We start from the raw sequence: 16,842 nt of genomic DNA, 5'->3' as shown, positions 1-16,842 counted from the left end.
CCTACATTCCGTCTTTTCGGCTCGGTTTCTCCAGATACGAGATAGGATCCTCCATGCTGTTCTAAACCACTGTAACTCGCTTGCTGTCTAGTGTCACTCAACAACCGATAAGGACCTTCATGGCTCTCCATGCTCCCGCGATCTCGTTCGTGATCACCGGATGTATGGCGAGACGTTTCGCGACTCCCTATATTCTCGTGACTTCTTTCTTGATCACCGGACGCATGGCGAGACCCTTCGCGACTCTCCATGTTCCCGTGATTCCAATGTTGCACATTTTCATCCGGGGTATGATGAGTGCATCTGAAAGTATTTCGGTACTCCTGCGTCCTTCGTTCTCCCTCACTAAAAGTGACGCGAGGCACTTCGCCACACCCTGCACTCCTGTCGTTACACATTTGCCGATTGCCACTAGTAGTCGGGAAGTATCTCCCCTGCTTCCTTGACTCCCTCTCTCCCACTCCGGGCTGCTTTCGCCAGCTCCACAATGAGAGAGGATCTTGTTATCCTGGTCTCTCCACCCTGCTCCTGTTTCTAAACTTTTATTCCGAGCCTCTTCGGCAGTATCCCATTCTTTCAGATATTCCCTTAATTCCTTATAGGATTTCGGTTTAGGTCCCCTCAAATCCATTGATCCTCTTTGACCCCCTTGTTCTATCCAGGGACCCGTTGCGGAATCTAATGGGGTACTCCGACTCACTGGTGCTAGTATCTGCCTCTGAGGATTCATCGTTCTGTTCCTATTCTCCGTCTCTGCCCTTTCCCTGTCCCATCGTGCCTGCTCCTCCTGCTGGACCCCTTCTGGGTTGTAGATTGACACTATAGGGCCTATGGTGACAGGTACTTGTAAAGCGTCTGGCATTTGGTACGACCTTGCACATTGCGTCTCTGGCACCTTCTGGACCACGAATCTTCCCACTACTCTCTGTTCGGAACTAGCTTGGGGTATTTCCTCACTCTTGTTGGAGTCCCACTCCGTCACTGGGATCGATTTATATTCTCCCCACCTAGCTCCGTCCCCTTGCTGTAATATGGGACTTGCGGTTTCGCTGTTGTACGGAGGTGGTCTATCTGTTAATAGCCTCTCTATCAGATCCTCCTCCGTCTCGCTTTCCTCATCTTCCTCCTCTAGAGGTTTCTTTTCTCCCGTGGCTTCTATCATTGTGAACAGTTTGTCTGCTTCTATCTTTTGCACTCTCCACTTCTTAGCTTCCTCATCCCATTTGGCATCCTGTACCGCCTTTACTGATCGTCTCACTCTTTCTTGGCGCCTCTTTACGCTCTTTTCGTGTGCTGCTCTAAACCATGCACTAAGTGCTTCAAATTGTGTTGGCCTCGGTAGAGGTCTTGTTGCAAGCATTACCGCTTTCAGTTGGTTCAATACGTCTAGCTTAAATGTTCCGAATCTCGGAAACGTCAGTTCCTTTTCCCCTTCCGTTAGCCTATTCCACTCGGAGATCCATAGTATCGAGTGTAAGCCTACATTTACTGCCATATGATAAGCTGGTGTGCCTTCTGGTGGAGCTTCTTCTCCAGCATACAAGTTTCTTCTATTCCTCCTAAAGATTGTTCTTAAACCCTTAAAACACTTCATTCTTGATAATCTACGATTTCTCTTATTAATTCTCTTCCTTGTTTATGTCCCGATGACAACCACCAATCCCTGTGCGACTCTCGCTAATCAGCCTATCCCAGTGCGGTTCTACGTCCACCGACCAATCTCAGCGCGGCTCTATGCTGACGTCACTTGTCCCCTCTGCAGCAGTTTCCTTCGTTTCTCAACTCGTCTCGCGGTCTTGCATGCGTTTCATTCATACACCGAAAAATGACTACTTCCGTCCAAGCGATCACTTTTCTCTGACTGTACGGCCACAGTCTAATTGTAATTGCCACCTCAACTGGCGAAACGTCTTCCCTCTGACGGTCAGACGCTTGCCTCAACTGATAGGTTACTTACACACAGTAAACGTACGACCAGCGTGCGTTACTCATACACTCACTCAAACGCTCCCCCTATCATCGGTCTGCGGGCGATCAATGGTACCTCATGACCCCCTTTCAATGGTAGACAAATTACTCTGGGTGTTCGATACACCCGAACCACTTAAGTCCTCTCTGGACATAAGATTTTATCCGGTTGCGCGCGCTCACAACCTTCCCTCAATCACACTACAGGCATTCAACTCCGCTTGACATTACAACACAGGAACAACATAAAACACCGCAATCTTACAACGCATGACCCTTATACTCACTCTCGACCGATTCTGCTGCTTTTCTCTCGACGCACCGTCAGCACCTTCTTCGGCAGGGATTCTTCTTCTGGTCGTCGATGACTAGGGACCTTGGGGTAAACTAAACCTATTCACAACAAACAGTGGGAGTAGGGTCTAAGGGCGAGTTTACCGACCAACCAGGTGCGTGCCCCAAAATACAGATTAATCACAACAGAGAACACCTGGGGGTCACAAATAAGAGGTGGATCTTAAGACCAATTGTAACACAAAAGACACCAGTGAGTAAGCTTCGAAAGTGAGATGCAGGCCGGGTTAAGGCTCAAGAGCAAATGGAGAAATAGTTCCCATCAGAAGCCACTCTGTACCGCCCTTATTCTCATCATCTGGGTTCTCCTTACCCAGGAGACTGAACGGCCGGTCAGGTGTTACCGTAGCCGATATGTGCGAGATAAGGGAAGTGAATGAAGTACAAAAAGTTAAGGTGGCTACTGTAGAGGCAGTGTTGTGGTGGGAGGAGTGTTAAGTGAGGGGAGAGAATATAAAATTAGGTGATCGGGTGGACAAACAACATTTATTAGTGTCTCCCAATCCCTAAAGTTTAAAAAGCAAGTGTAAGTGCGGGTTACAAATAATCACCGTACTATATGATGGTCAACATGTTTCTGCATAGTTCTGAACACAGTTTCAAATGCATTCTTCAGGACCGAAGATATAAACACTGCTACTTAGATTTTGTGAAATTAAAATCACCTGATCTTCAGGTACATACTCAACCGAATACTGTTGCGTCACACGGTATTAGATCCACACAAAAAGACAAACAAAATACAAAAGAGAACATGGATGAGTCATATTCCCATGATTGATATACTGTGACAAGAAAACATGTATAAAAACCAACATTGTCGATTAACAGACTCACCCAAATCTTGTGGTTGAGAGGCTTCACCCCACCTGGCCACAGCGCAGGTATGAGGAGCACCGCTCTACAAAGAATTCATAAGTAATTTCTTTAGAGCGATAAATCAAAAGTTTAAAATTGAGTTCGCATGATGGTTAAAAAGTTTGATAAGTCCTTCCTACTCCTCATTTATGAATGCGGAGCAACCCACTAATACATAACTCCATCAATCCGAAAATGGCTGGCCAGTAAAGGGATAGCGTGGTCATATAGAAATTACTCGTTATATAGACTACGCTTGTTAGCGTTTTTATCAATAATCAGGCGTTTTTAAGCCATATATTCACTGATAAATTCTTAGTAAAATATTGGGTCTTATGCGCGTAAGACAGCCAGATTTTAGGACACTGGTTGTCACGCTTTCAAAATCAATGTTACCAAAGTGACAGTAATAATTATGTTAGCCGTCTCGCTACAGCGCTCAGATTCTACAGCAAACCAGCAGCGCGGTAGCTACACCAGCGTGTGTAGCAGACAGGGAGAACTTGAGCGCGATCGCTACATCAGCGCGTGTAACTGGTAGCGCGATCGCTGACAGCGATGCATTATTTGGGCTTCCCGCACAGAGAGCTCGCTTGTTTTACCTGATCCGTCGATGTCTCCTGGCAGTCAGCTGTACTGCTTGGGGGGGCACCGACGTCACTGTGGACATGTGACTTGAACATGTGACCGCAACTGTTTTCTGCACAACGAGGAAGTGCATATCAGTGCTCTCCACAGTGACGTCGGTGCCCCCCCAAGCAGTACAGCTGACTGCCAGGAGACATCGACGGATCAGGTAAAACAAGCGAGCTCTCTGTGCGGGAAGCCCAAATAATGCATCGCTGTCAGCGATCGCGCTACCAGTTACACGCGCTGATGTAGCGATCGCGCTCAAGTTCTCCCTGTCTGCTACACACGCTGGTGTAGCTACCGCGCTGCTGGTTTGCTGTAGAATCTGAGCGCTGTAGCGAGACGGCTAACATAATTATTACTGTCACTTTGGTAACATTGATTTTGAAAGCGTGACAACCAGTGTCCTAAAATCTGGCTGTCTTACGCGCATAAGACCCAATATTTTACTAAGAATTTATCAGTGAATATATGGCTTAAAAACGCCTGATTATTGATAAAAACGCTAACAAGCGTAGTCTATATAACGAGTAATTTCTATATGACCACGCTATCCCTTTACTGGCCAGCCATTTTCGGATTGATGGAGTTATGTATTAGTGGGTTGCTCCGCATTCATAAATGAGGAGTAGGAAGGACTTATCAAACTTTTTAACCATCATGCGAACTCAATTTTAAACTTTTGATTTATCGCTCTAAAGAAATTACTTATGAATTCTTTGTAGAGCGGTGCTCCTCATACCTGCGCTGTGGCCAGGTGGGGTGAAGCCTCTCAACCACAAGATTTGGGTGAGTCTGTTAATCGACAATGTTGGTTTTTATACATGTTTTCTTGTCACAGTATATCAATCATGGGAATATGACTCATCCATGTTCTCTTTTGTATTTTGTTTGTCTTTTTGTGTGGATCTAATACCGTGTGACGCAACAGTATTCGGTTGAGTATGTACCTGAAGATCAGGTGATTTTAATTTCACAAAATCTAAGTAGCAGTGTTTATATCTTCGGTCCTGAAGAATGCATTTGAAACTGTGTTCAGAACTATGCAGAAACATGTTGACCATCATATAGTACGGTGATTATTTGTAACCCGCACTTACACTTGCTTTTTAAACTTTAGGGATTGGGAGACACTAATAAATGTTGTTTGTCCACCCGATCACCTAATTTTATATTCTCTCCCCTCACTTAACACTCCTCCCACCACAACACTGCCTCTACAGTAGCCACCTTAACTTTTTGTACTTCATTCACTTCCCTTATCTCGCACATATCGGCTACGGTAACACCTGACCGGCCGTTCAGTCTCCTGGGTAAGGAGAACCCAGATGATGAGAATAAGGGCGGTACAGAGTGGCTTCTGATGGGAACTATTTCTCCATTTGCTCTTGAGCCTTAACCCGGCCTGCATCTCACTTTCGAAGCTTACTCACTGGTGTCTTTTGTGTTACAATTGGTCTTAAGATCCACCTCTTATTTGTGACCCCCAGGTGTTCTCTGTTGTGATTAATCTGTATTTTGGGGCACGCACCTGGTTGGTCGGTAAACTCGCCCTTAGACCCTACTCCCACTGTTTGTTGTGAATGTGAACTGTACAGCTAAGGCTGTGGGTCTCTCTTTCTCCCCTACTGGTTGACCACAAGGTCTCCGGTCCCATTGAGTCTACTGAGTGGTTTTCTTTGTCCTCTACCACTCTGCATTTCTCCTCTCCGATATGGCGACTAATTGGGGTTTAGCATTTGAGGGCGCTGAGGTCCAGAGTATTCTAGACGAAAACCCTAGTCTCCTAGACACTATTCCTGTCTCTGTCCAAACAATAAATAATGATGATGGATGGGTAAAAGTTCTAGCTCTTAAAAAATCCCACTCAAGAACATCCGTACATGGACTCATTATGGCACAATACCTCCGAGGCAACTGTGCACCTTCAGGTCTAATTGTCAACAATACTCCGCGACTATTTCTTGATGACAAGGAGTTTCTCAAAGACTGGTCGATGATAGCCTGGAGGTGTACAAGAGACTGGTTGGTCTTGATCATCAAAACCGCAAAGAGAGTAGCGGATAAGATATTAATTGAGATCCAGATTCTAGAGGGCCAGATTAAAACTACACTAAAAAGCGGAATGTTCAAAAAGGGACAGGACGACAGTGATAAAAACAATAACGAATTTAAAGAATCCATCCTTTATAGTAAATTAGAGAAGTTCAAGAAGGACTTGGCCAAGTTCTCCATGGAACGTGTATATCCGTACACTAGTGATACGTACACTGCACCTACATCCAACCGAAGTGGTAAGAAAGGAGGCTCCACGTATGGCACATCTAGCTCTGATGGAGCGTCCAGCGATTCAGATACCTCTCAATATGGATCGGCTGGTACAACCCCCAGAGGCCGGGGTAACAGAAGAAACTGGAGAAACGGGAACCACTCCCAGAGCTTTAACAATTACCAACCGTGGTGGCCGGCTAATCCGTGGATGTTTGGACCACAGTGTCCCCCCCAAATGGGTGCTTTTGGCCCCCCTCCAATGCAACAGGGTCCTGGCCCGTTTCCTTTTTTAGGATTTGGCCAGAGACGAGGCAGGGGCAGGAGGAGACAAGGGAACACCAAACCACAGGTGCATTGGAACACAGAGACTCCGCAACAATCAGGAATGGATCTCCGCAGCGGAAAGAAGGTCCCACAGGACACTGCAGGGACCAGCAACCAACCAGCATCGTGATGAACCTTAGTTCACATGCACTCTCGCCTACCGAAGAACGGCTCCTGAACAGAGGCTTAGGTTTTGTGGCTACCCAGAAAGGGGACCCTTTTGTAGCACAGATCGAACTGGCTAAGTTTTTTCGCAAAATAAGATTGCATTACTTCTTCTCCAAGTCTAAACAACTAAGCACTGTCCCTGAAGATATCAACACGGGACTGAGAAAACCCTCTAACTTCAACCCACCCGCTGCAGCTCTACCATCGAAAGTTTTGACCTTCGAAGCAGCAGTGGAAAATGACATTAAACGCGTTTATGAGACAGAGACCAAACCATTCATGAACCTTCCGAAAGATGAACAGTTTGCTCTACGTTCACTAACATCAAACGAGAGTATCATTATAAAACCAGCCGATAAAGGTGGAGCAACAGTCATCCTGGATACCGAGACCTACCGGAACGAGTGCATCCGACAACTGAGCGACCAGAGATCATATCTTCCACTGAGGGAGGACCCCACCGAGAGATTGCAGAGTAAAATCAGCAACCTGGTAGAAGAAGCTACCGGCGAAGGTTGGATAACGCCTCAAGAAGGACAGTATCTGATTACAAAACATCCGATAGTCCCGTACTTTTACTGCCTACCAAAAGTACATAAGCCTCAGAGACCACCCCCGGGCAGGCCCATCATCTCTGGCATTGGCTCTGTCCTAGAACCCCTATCAACTTTTGTTGATCACTTTTTGAACCCTATGGTTAAGGCCATGCCCACCTTCCTACAGGACACAAAAGATGTCCTCAGACTACTACCAACAATACCATATGACACTAACACAGACATCCTGGTGTCATTTGACGTAGAGTCTCTTTATACGTCTATTCCTCAGACTGAGACCCTAGAAGTAGTAAGAGTCCTATTGGAACAGAATGATCATCAATCTATCACGCCCATAAGTTTCATCATGCAACTTGCCGAGATCGCGATGAAAGAAAACTACTTTCGCTTCGAGGAGACTATCTACCTGCAGACGTCCGGGACGAGCATGGGCAGTGTTTTCGCGCCGAGCCTGGCGAACCTCTATGTTCATCATTTTGAACAGCAGGAGGTTCTGACGCCCACCAATCCATATATGTCGTCATTACATGTATGGAAACGATATATTGATGACATTCTGGTGGTGTGGCGCGGCACAGAGGAAGACCTACTACTATTCCACGGCTGGCTGAATAGTAAGAACCCATACTTGAAGTTCACCATTGAACACAGTAGAACCTCACTAGCTTTTCTGGACCTGAGGTTACACGCAACCGCCAATGGTATTGAATCGGAACTATATCGGAAGCCCATGGCTAGAAATGCACTACTCAGGTACGACAGTTGTCATCCTCGAGCCCTGAGAGACAACCTGCCATTTGGCCAATTTCTAAGGGTGCAAAGGAACTGTTCCAGCAAAGAAGCATTTGAAATTCACTCCAAAAATCTGGAAACACAACTGAGTGAAAAGGACTATCCGAGAAGGATCATCCGTAAATCAAAGAAGAGGGCATCCAACAATAACAGGGAGTCCCTTTTGGAGATACAGCCACCCAAAGATAAGACAAACCGTATTGCTTTTGTGAATACATTTAACACACGCTCAAACCAGGTACAGAAAATCATAAAAAAACATTGGTCCATCCTAAAAACTGAAAATGATGACATCACCCCCCCTATTTTTGCTTTTAAAAGGGGACAAAATCTCAAAGATCAATTGGTCCATACACGCCCACGCAATAAAGAACCCAGGCAAGTTGGCACGCTGTGGGACTTACCTCCAGTCTGTGGACATCACCCATGCGGGGCATGTAGTGTCTGTCCCCAAACCAGAAAATCCACCGAGGTTGACATTGGGACTAATCGCCCTTGGATACAGAAGAGATTTACCAACTGCAACAGCAGCAATCTAATATACTTGATCACCTGCCCCTGCCTTTTGCGATACGTAGGCATGACGACCCGCAAAATTAGGACGAGGCTACAAGAACACAAGAGCACGGTGCGGTGTAAAAAACAAGCCACCCGCCTCACCGCGCATTTCTTGGAAAAAGGACATGGCCCGGATGATTTCTGTTGGACTGTTCTTGAGCAACCACTAATACCCCTTTCATGCACTGACATCAGCCGGTTCCTCTTCAAGATTGAACAGAAGTGGGTATACCGCCTTAACAGCGACAAAGAGGGACTTAATGAACCCATCCCTTGGATGTCCCTATGATCCTCTACCATAACACACATAAAGTCACCCTCTGGGTTTCCACTAGCCCTTTAAAACTCTGCCTCGGCGCCCTCGGGCCATAGACTACCCTGTTATTCATTGATAACTGTCTAAAGTATACACTTATCTCAATCGGGACTACAATTCCCAGCATTCCTGCGGTCATGTGACTTGAACATGTGACCGCAACTGTTTTCTGCACAACGAGGAAGTGCATATCAGTGCTCTCCACAGTGACGTCGGTGCCCCCCCAAGCAGTACAGCTGACTGCCAGGAGACATCGACGGATCAGGTAAAACAAGCGAGCTCTCTGTGCGGGAAGCCCAAATAATGCATCGCTGTCAGCGATCGCGCTACCAGTTACACGCGCTGATGTAGCGATCGCGCTCAAGTTCTCCCTGTCAGCTACACACGCTGGTGTAGCTACCGCGCTGCTGGTTTGCTGTAGAATCTGAGCGCTGTAGCGAGACGGCTAACATAATTATTACTGTCACTTTGGTAACATTGATTTTGAAAGCGTGACAACCAGTGTCCTAAAATCTGGCTGTCTTACGCGCATAAGACCCAATATTTTACTAAGAATTTATCAGTGAATATATGGCTTAAAAACGCCTGATTATTGATAAAAACGCTAACAAGCGTAGTCTATATAACGAGTAATTTCTATATGACCACGCTATCCCTTTACTGGCCAGCCATTTTCGGATTGATGGAGTTATGTATTAGTGGGTTGCTCCGCATTCATAAATGAGGAGTAGGAAGGACTTATCAAACTTTTTAACCATCATGCGAACTCAATTTTAAACTTTTGATTTATCGCTCTAAAGAAATTACTTATGAATTCTTTGTAGAGCGGTGCTCCTCATACCTGCGCTGTGGCCAGGTGGGGTGAAGCCTCTCAACCACAAGATTTGGGTGAGTCTGTTAATCGACAATGTTGGTTTTTATACATGTTTTCTTGTCACAGTATATCAATCATGGGAATATGACTCATCCATGTTCTCTTTTGTATTTTGTTTGTCTTTTTGTGTGGATCTAATACCGTGTGACGCAACAGTATTCGGTTGAGTATGTACCTGAAGATCAGGTGATTTTAATTTCACAAAATCTAAGTAGCAGTGTTTATATCTTCGGTCCTGAAGAATGCATTTGAAACTGTGTTCAGAACTATGCAGAAACATGTTGACCATCATATAGTACGGTGATTATTTGTAACCCGCACTTACACTTGCTTTTTAAACTTTAGGGATTGGGAGACACTAATAAATGTTGTTTGTCCACCCGATCACCTAATTTTATATTCTCTCCCCTCACTTAACACTCCTCCCACCACAACACTGCCTCTACAGTAGCCACCTTAACTTTTTGTACTTCATTCACTTCCCTTATCTCGCACATATCGGCTACGGTAACACCTGACCGGCCGTTCAGTCTCCTGGGTAAGGAGAACCCAGATGATGAGAATAAGGGCGGTACAGAGTGGCTTCTGATGGGAACTATTTCTCCATTTGCTCTTGAGCCTTAACCCGGCCTGCATCTCACTTTCGAAGCTTACTCACTGGTGTCTTTTGTGTTACAATTGGTCTTAAGATCCACCTCTTATTTGTGACCCCCAGGTGTTCTCTGTTGTGAGTAAACTAAACCTAACCTAGGTTGTCTTCCTCAAGAAGAAAACCATCCTCTGCTACCAACTGCGGGGAATGAGATTTTAATATCTTTTATGATCAATTTGATAACTTATCTCATTCGTCAATTTTGGATCGCTTGTTGTCTGTCATTGAGTAAAAGACAAACCCCGCATAGGTTAGATAAACCCCATTAACTGACGCTACTCTGAAGAACCACTTACAACTGATAAAGTTTAAAAGGTTTAATATAAAATAAGAAAAGTTGCAAATACAATCCTCTCAGGATCAAATTCATCAAATATACAGGAACTAGAAGGAACATATATTCCCTAAAGAACCTCAGTCTACAACCAAATACAATTAAAGTCAGTTCCAAAATCAGCAAATTAAAAAGCATCGATATGAAGTGGTTCTTCTGCGTCATCTACAGAAAGAGAAAAATAATCAGGTTAAATCTGTCCCTACTCTATACTAGGTGACATCCTTACTTCGCAAGTTCCTAGTACCCTAAAAAGGTGTCAGCAGTTTGACTCCCTAAGAAGTTCAAACTCTCTTAGCCTCTAAAGGTAACTTAAGTTTAAGAAGCAGTACCCTCTCTGCCTACCCATCCGCTCTCTAAGGGTCCTCGGCCTACTGCTCCCTTGCGCTCTGATCTTTCTCAGCGCATCTGCTCAAGTCATCTGCTCTTTCTAACTCGCCTTCGCTCTGAGCAATTCGCTATCTTCTCCCCGGGGTGCTGTCCCTAAAATACACAATCACAGTGTGGGTGGAACGCCCCTTTGACGCCCACCACGGACTTTCCCCCATGATGTCATTTTCTGGCTCTTTCCATGGCTTCGTCTCTTCGCGTCGTCCGTTAAGTTGACCTTTCTCCTTAGACGCCATCTTCGTCTTCTTGCTGGTGACTTCATTTGACACTTTCAGATCAAAATTCAATAACCTCAACAGAACTTTAAACTTTACGACTATGATTGTAACCCTTCTAGGTCCTGTGAATGGTCATTTCAAAACAAGACTCAAATTCCAATCGTCTCCTCTCACGTTTAGGCAATAAACTTCGTCCGGCATTGTCACCTTAAATCTAACAAGAACTAGACTCTTTGGCTCGCACATTCAAGTGAAGGCTATTCACGACTCCTGTGAGCCCACTAAATTACCAACAGCGGACTACACTCCTGCGAACCCTTGGTCAGTCAGGTTATAATCACAAATGACCTAAACTCTTCTAACATTCCTACAAACTTCTTCTACTCAGTATAACCTTTAACATACATTTATATATGATCGCATTCAGCAAATCCCTTTGTTTATGTGCGAATACATTTTACATAGAATATAATTTTATATTCTTATAGTTACATCGTTATATATATATGCTCTCTGCACATTTCTCCATGTTACATTTCTCGCCGTTTCTGCATTTAAAGTTACACACGTACATGAATTTCACTTTGCACGTTCTTCTGTTCGTGAGCATTTCTACACATTTCTACATTAGCCCATTACGTATACGGGCCTTCTAAATCTAATGCATTTTCAAGAGTAAATACAGTTAGGTTCCCTATTTTACTTTAGTCACATCTGTTAACTTTATGCTATAAGAGTCAACTTCACGTTCGATATACATTTCATTCCTACGTTTATACGATATACTTCTAAATATGACTCGGATATACGTTTTATTCAAATTGCGCTCTCTCACATGCTAAAGAAACGCATTGTAACAAAGTGTCCATTCTAATGATGAAGGCATGAGCAGTGCTTTAAATGGGCCGGTACTCACCGGTACGGAGTACCAGCACTTTTTCATTTTCTCCCCTTGAGTACAGGCACTTTTTCTAGAACGAAGAGAGTACCAGTACTCATGGGGACCTGACGTTTACCGAGGCAGTGCTCCCTTCATCCCTCAAATGATCCCACGGCAGCACCTTTATCCAGCACTGCACGGAATCAATAACAGGAGCTCATCACCAGGACACAGCGTGAGCTGCTTTGGAAGTCATCAGGGCAGGTGTGTGTCTGCAGAGTCATTCACTTATCCAATGAGCTTTCACAGTGGGGCTAAGAAGGGGCTGTAAAATCTAATGGGTGGAGGTGGGAGGCACTGTTCAGGACATAACAAAAGAACGTCTGCTAATGCTTTTACCATTGCCACGCATCTAAATTGCCTTCTTGCATGTTTAAATAGGAAGGGATCTTGTTACCAAGCTGGCTGATTCCTATTTTATTGACCTTGGACAGACTGTAAGTCAAATCAAAAATTTGGAGATTGGCACCTGGTTCCCCAGTACAGACGTTGTCAGTTCTGGCCCTAACTCAGGTTGCCAAATGTTCCAGGAGAGACTTGTGCACTAGGCAAATGGCTCAGTGATCTGTAGGCCACCGTTCCGAAGTAAGGCAGGCTGAAGCAGCATGTCATCCTTAGGAGCTTGATAAATTAAATGCGTTATCGAGAAATCCGTTAGGCAATGGCCTCATTAGTATTCAGAACTTGAGGTTTGACACATAAACTGTCCTCATTTCTTTGGAAAGCTTCACATTACAAGCTTTGTTTCAAACCGTTTGCAAGAGCGAGCAGTTCCGTTTAAAAAGTACTACTTGTAGGTACAGATTACAGAATCAAGGCAAATGGGAAATGTTTGTTGAGGTGAACTTTGGGGATGCTGTATTCAGAAAGGAAGGCTTACTAAAAGTCATAGTAGTGACAGTGGAGGCAATGTAAAATTGGAACCTTCTAACGGTACATGAGCAGGAGTGGGTAAATCTGCCTACCACCCTGAAGGAAATTGGAGTGTGCAACGGTTTAACAGCGAAGATAATGGGGTTATTGAGTAGGCAAGAAAACAAAAACTCAATTGGGAGAAAGAAGTAAGACAAGCATTGGCAAAGCCAGTAGTTCTTGTAATGGGACAGTTAAAAAGAAGCTGTATGAAGGGGCCAGAAGAAACATGGAAAGAATGGCAATGGGAGAAGGTAGAAGGAACAGGATGGGGTAGAGGTGGAGGGGAGAAGAAACAAGATGGAGGAGGGTGGGGGAAGGTTAAAAAACCACTGTGATGTGGCCAGAGTTCACAGCGTCATATCGCAAAAAAGAAAAAAGAAATATCACCTGAATCATAGTGCGAGCAGCGGATGAACACTATTTAAAGCTCATCTGCGTTTGCTCCATCTGCTACTGAGAAAAAAGGAAGTGGCGCTTGGCAAACGCTCCCCATTTAGAAGGCAGGATGAAGAGTGACAAGGCTTCAAACTAATGGGAAGCAACGGGTGGGTTCCAAGCCCATTATAAAGCACAGGCTCTCGTAAGCGAGAGTGCGAGCGGGTGGTCGAGCAGATGAGGCGTACAAAGGATTAGGGCCTATTGGATCACACCGTATGAAAGTACAGAACTTCGTGCATACAACATTGCACGGTCAAAAAGCTAACCACGCCCCTTGTTCCCCCTTAGTACCGCCCTTGTGCCCGTCCTAAACTCCTCCCACTGCTCCTTTTCGTGAGTACCTCCACTTCTTTTTTTCCCTTTAAAGCACTGGGCATGAGCGATAAACACATGCGGGATTCCATCACGTATTCGGTTTGCTATGCGTCAGAAAACAGCACTAAAACAATTAACATTGATACTTCATTCTTACCTCTGTTGTCCCTGGGATTTGCAGATAGGCAATGCCTAAAGAGAAATCTGACACAAAGTCTTTCGTGCTGTAGGTCTTTTCATTTGAGTCCTGTAGTAAAATGTCTGGTGCTTCACTATATGGCTGCCACGTGACGATAAAGAGGGATTCTTTTCCAACGGTGCTATCAAAGGTCACTGTCCCAGAGAGGTGCTGGTCTGGCTTCACACTTTCAGCAAAGCTTTCCAACTGTTAACGAATGTGAAAACGAAAAATGTCATACAGTGTGCATAAAATATAGGGGGAAATACAGTATTTTATATAATAAAGTGCAACTGTGTTCATCAGAGTAGTTTAGGATTGAATGCATGTATGAAGGTTTGCTGAAAAAAACACGACCAGACTGTAAATATAGAAATTAAGCTTTCTATTCATTCTCTACTAAAATTTGGAGTTTTGAAAGTAAATGAAGTCCGCCCCTCTTCCTCTTTAATCCGTTCTTATCCAGTTCCTTTTCAAGAGGCCACTCATATACAAGGACAGTCAAATTACACTTGGTATAATATCTCCATGTTACTTACTAAGCGAGCCCAAGTAAACATAGCATCTGTTGCCCCTAACAACTAAGTGAGGCTAAAGTCCTGTGAAAATCCGGCAGCGTGACAACAGAGGTGGCATAGTGATGTGGCTGTATCATGACTACTATCTGAAAATAAAGCACTAACTCAAAGAAATATCAGATTAAATTAATTGACATTATCCTCTGCAGGCTCATAAAACAGGCACTCATCTCTGCAACAAAAATGCCCATTATGGTATGGCCCCAGAACATGTGAGAATCTCAGGCCGAGATTCACACTTTGCATCACAGGTGTGCATTACTGTTTTAAGTCAAACCTGACAAAAAGTGTTGTGGTGGGATTTACAATTCAACGCTAATCGCAATTTGCATTAGCTTTTAACCCAAAGTAATGCAATGCTGTACAATGTGTTACCTTGCATTAGTTTGCATCCAGCGGGTGCTTCATGGGTGGTGCATGGTTGTTCCCATTCAACCACCCTTGAGTTTTGACGATAATACTTATGTACAAAGAATTATAGACAGGGATTTTGACCATAATCCTGCGCCTCCTCGAGGAAGTCATAATGAGTGAAAAGTTTTTATTTCTCCTCGTTTTTCCCACCATGCATTTGTGCTGCATTGTACAGCAGACACCCTTGAACTATTGCGCAAGGGTGTCTGCATTGGCATTTGGCTTCCAAAAGTGTACCAGCACAGGGTAAGAACAGAAGAGTGCTGCATCTTAGTAGATACAGCTTGGCTCTGCTGTCTCTCATACATGCAACAAGCACATCAACTTTACTAGTGGCCCTGTGTTGTATGACTTTAGTGCACGCACTAACACGTTAACATTGCAAATTAGAGCTCGAGGTAGAGTCAGCTCAACATGTAAACCCAGATAGTGCTTCTGCTTAGTCTTTCCATGTTTCACTGCCTGCTCAAGTAGAGTATGTGCTGCACACAGTATAATTTCCTATTAAACCGGTGCACTGTTCTCTTTTCATCTGTGTGCACTTGCACCCAGTCGTAGACAGACCATACGTACTATGGTAGGGATGTCTAAATACTGTATTTGGATGCTAGATTTTTCGGCAAACAACTCCTGACTGTGTTGGTCATAGTATCTGAGAAATATTGGGTGATCTGAACATAGCTGTCTGATAATACTCAACTCTTGAACAATGCACCTTAACATTTTAATAACCGTTTTTACCCCTTCCTTCCTACATACTAGATAGAAGACAGGGTCCTTAGGCTGACCACGTGCTGAAACAGTGATGTGCTGTGGACAACTGAGGAAGGTAGCTGTGGTGAGGTATGATCACCCAACGCAGAACCACCAGCAGCCAGTGACAGGTCATAATCCTGTGACAATTGGAAACTTAAAGCTTGCAGGTGTTACATGAAGCTGGTGTGACTGTGGCATGGGCATAGTGCACAGACTGTGAGAAGTTTATCATGCAATCTGGTAAGCGTGCTCAAAGACTCAGTGCCGGAAATCCTTCTGGCCCAGTGATTGAGCTCCTGGGCTTGAAAGATGAGTTTAGATCTATCTTGCTTCAAAATAAGGTATAAAATGGGGCAGAGAAAAGTCAATTTAATAACATTGAAAATAATGGCTTGATAATTGGGCAGCTAACTCTGGAACTGTTGCCAGTTATAAGAGTGAGCAAATGAATATACCTTTTTTCCAAAGGAAAATTGAATTTCACGTTAATATAAGGTTTTGGTAGTGAATGGATCAAAGCGGGGTCTAGACTTATGTATTACCTCAAAATTTCAGGTCACTGATAACTCTCACCTACAACACCACACCCACACTCGATTATGCTCACCACATTTGCAAGAAGCACAACACTACTGTCAGTTCCTGCCAGGAGCACAAAAGATGAAGGACTGCAGTATAATTCTGATAGACTCTTTGTGATCAGTGGGGAATTCACAAAATTGACTGTCACATTGCTTGCTACCCCCCAATGTAGTGGCTTATGAAGGAGCAAGTGAGGTCTCTCAGAAATGAGTCTAATGGCAACATTAAAAACTAATTGGCAGCCTTGGATAATATCCTTGCATGGTAATCAGATAAACTGAATGAGCGTTACTGAGACTACCTGTGCGTACGCCACTAATACCACTTATCCTAGATCTGAATATGAGACGCACCGACCATCATGCGACTTTGAGACTATTGATGCTCTGGGTTAGACTTTGATCGACTCCCGAGCTGTCATATTATAAGGATGGTCTAAAAGAAATAATGGAACTGGATAAC

General features: G+C 44.3%; 1 protein-coding gene across 1 annotated transcript in view; it reads right to left on the bottom strand.

The window, feature by feature from the left end:
- Positions 1-16,842, bottom strand: part of LOC147747551 (calcium-activated chloride channel regulator 1-like) — a 365,801-nt gene that overhangs the window by 125,455 nt on the left and 223,504 nt on the right. The window contains exon 10 of the mRNA XM_086925678.1: positions 14,030-14,257. Within this exon, the coding sequence (XP_086781804.1) occupies positions 14,030-14,257 (228 nt within the window). The remainder of the gene's footprint in view (positions 1-14,029; positions 14,258-16,842) is intronic.

Source organism: Lissotriton vulgaris, chromosome 1_1 (assembly GCF_964263255.1).
Source record: "Lissotriton vulgaris chromosome 1_1, aLisVul1.2, whole genome shotgun sequence".
NCBI lineage: Eukaryota > Metazoa > Chordata > Amphibia > Caudata > Salamandridae > Lissotriton > Lissotriton vulgaris.
The sequence above is the reverse complement of the archived record's forward strand: the minus strand, read 5'-3'. Positions and strand labels throughout refer to the sequence as shown.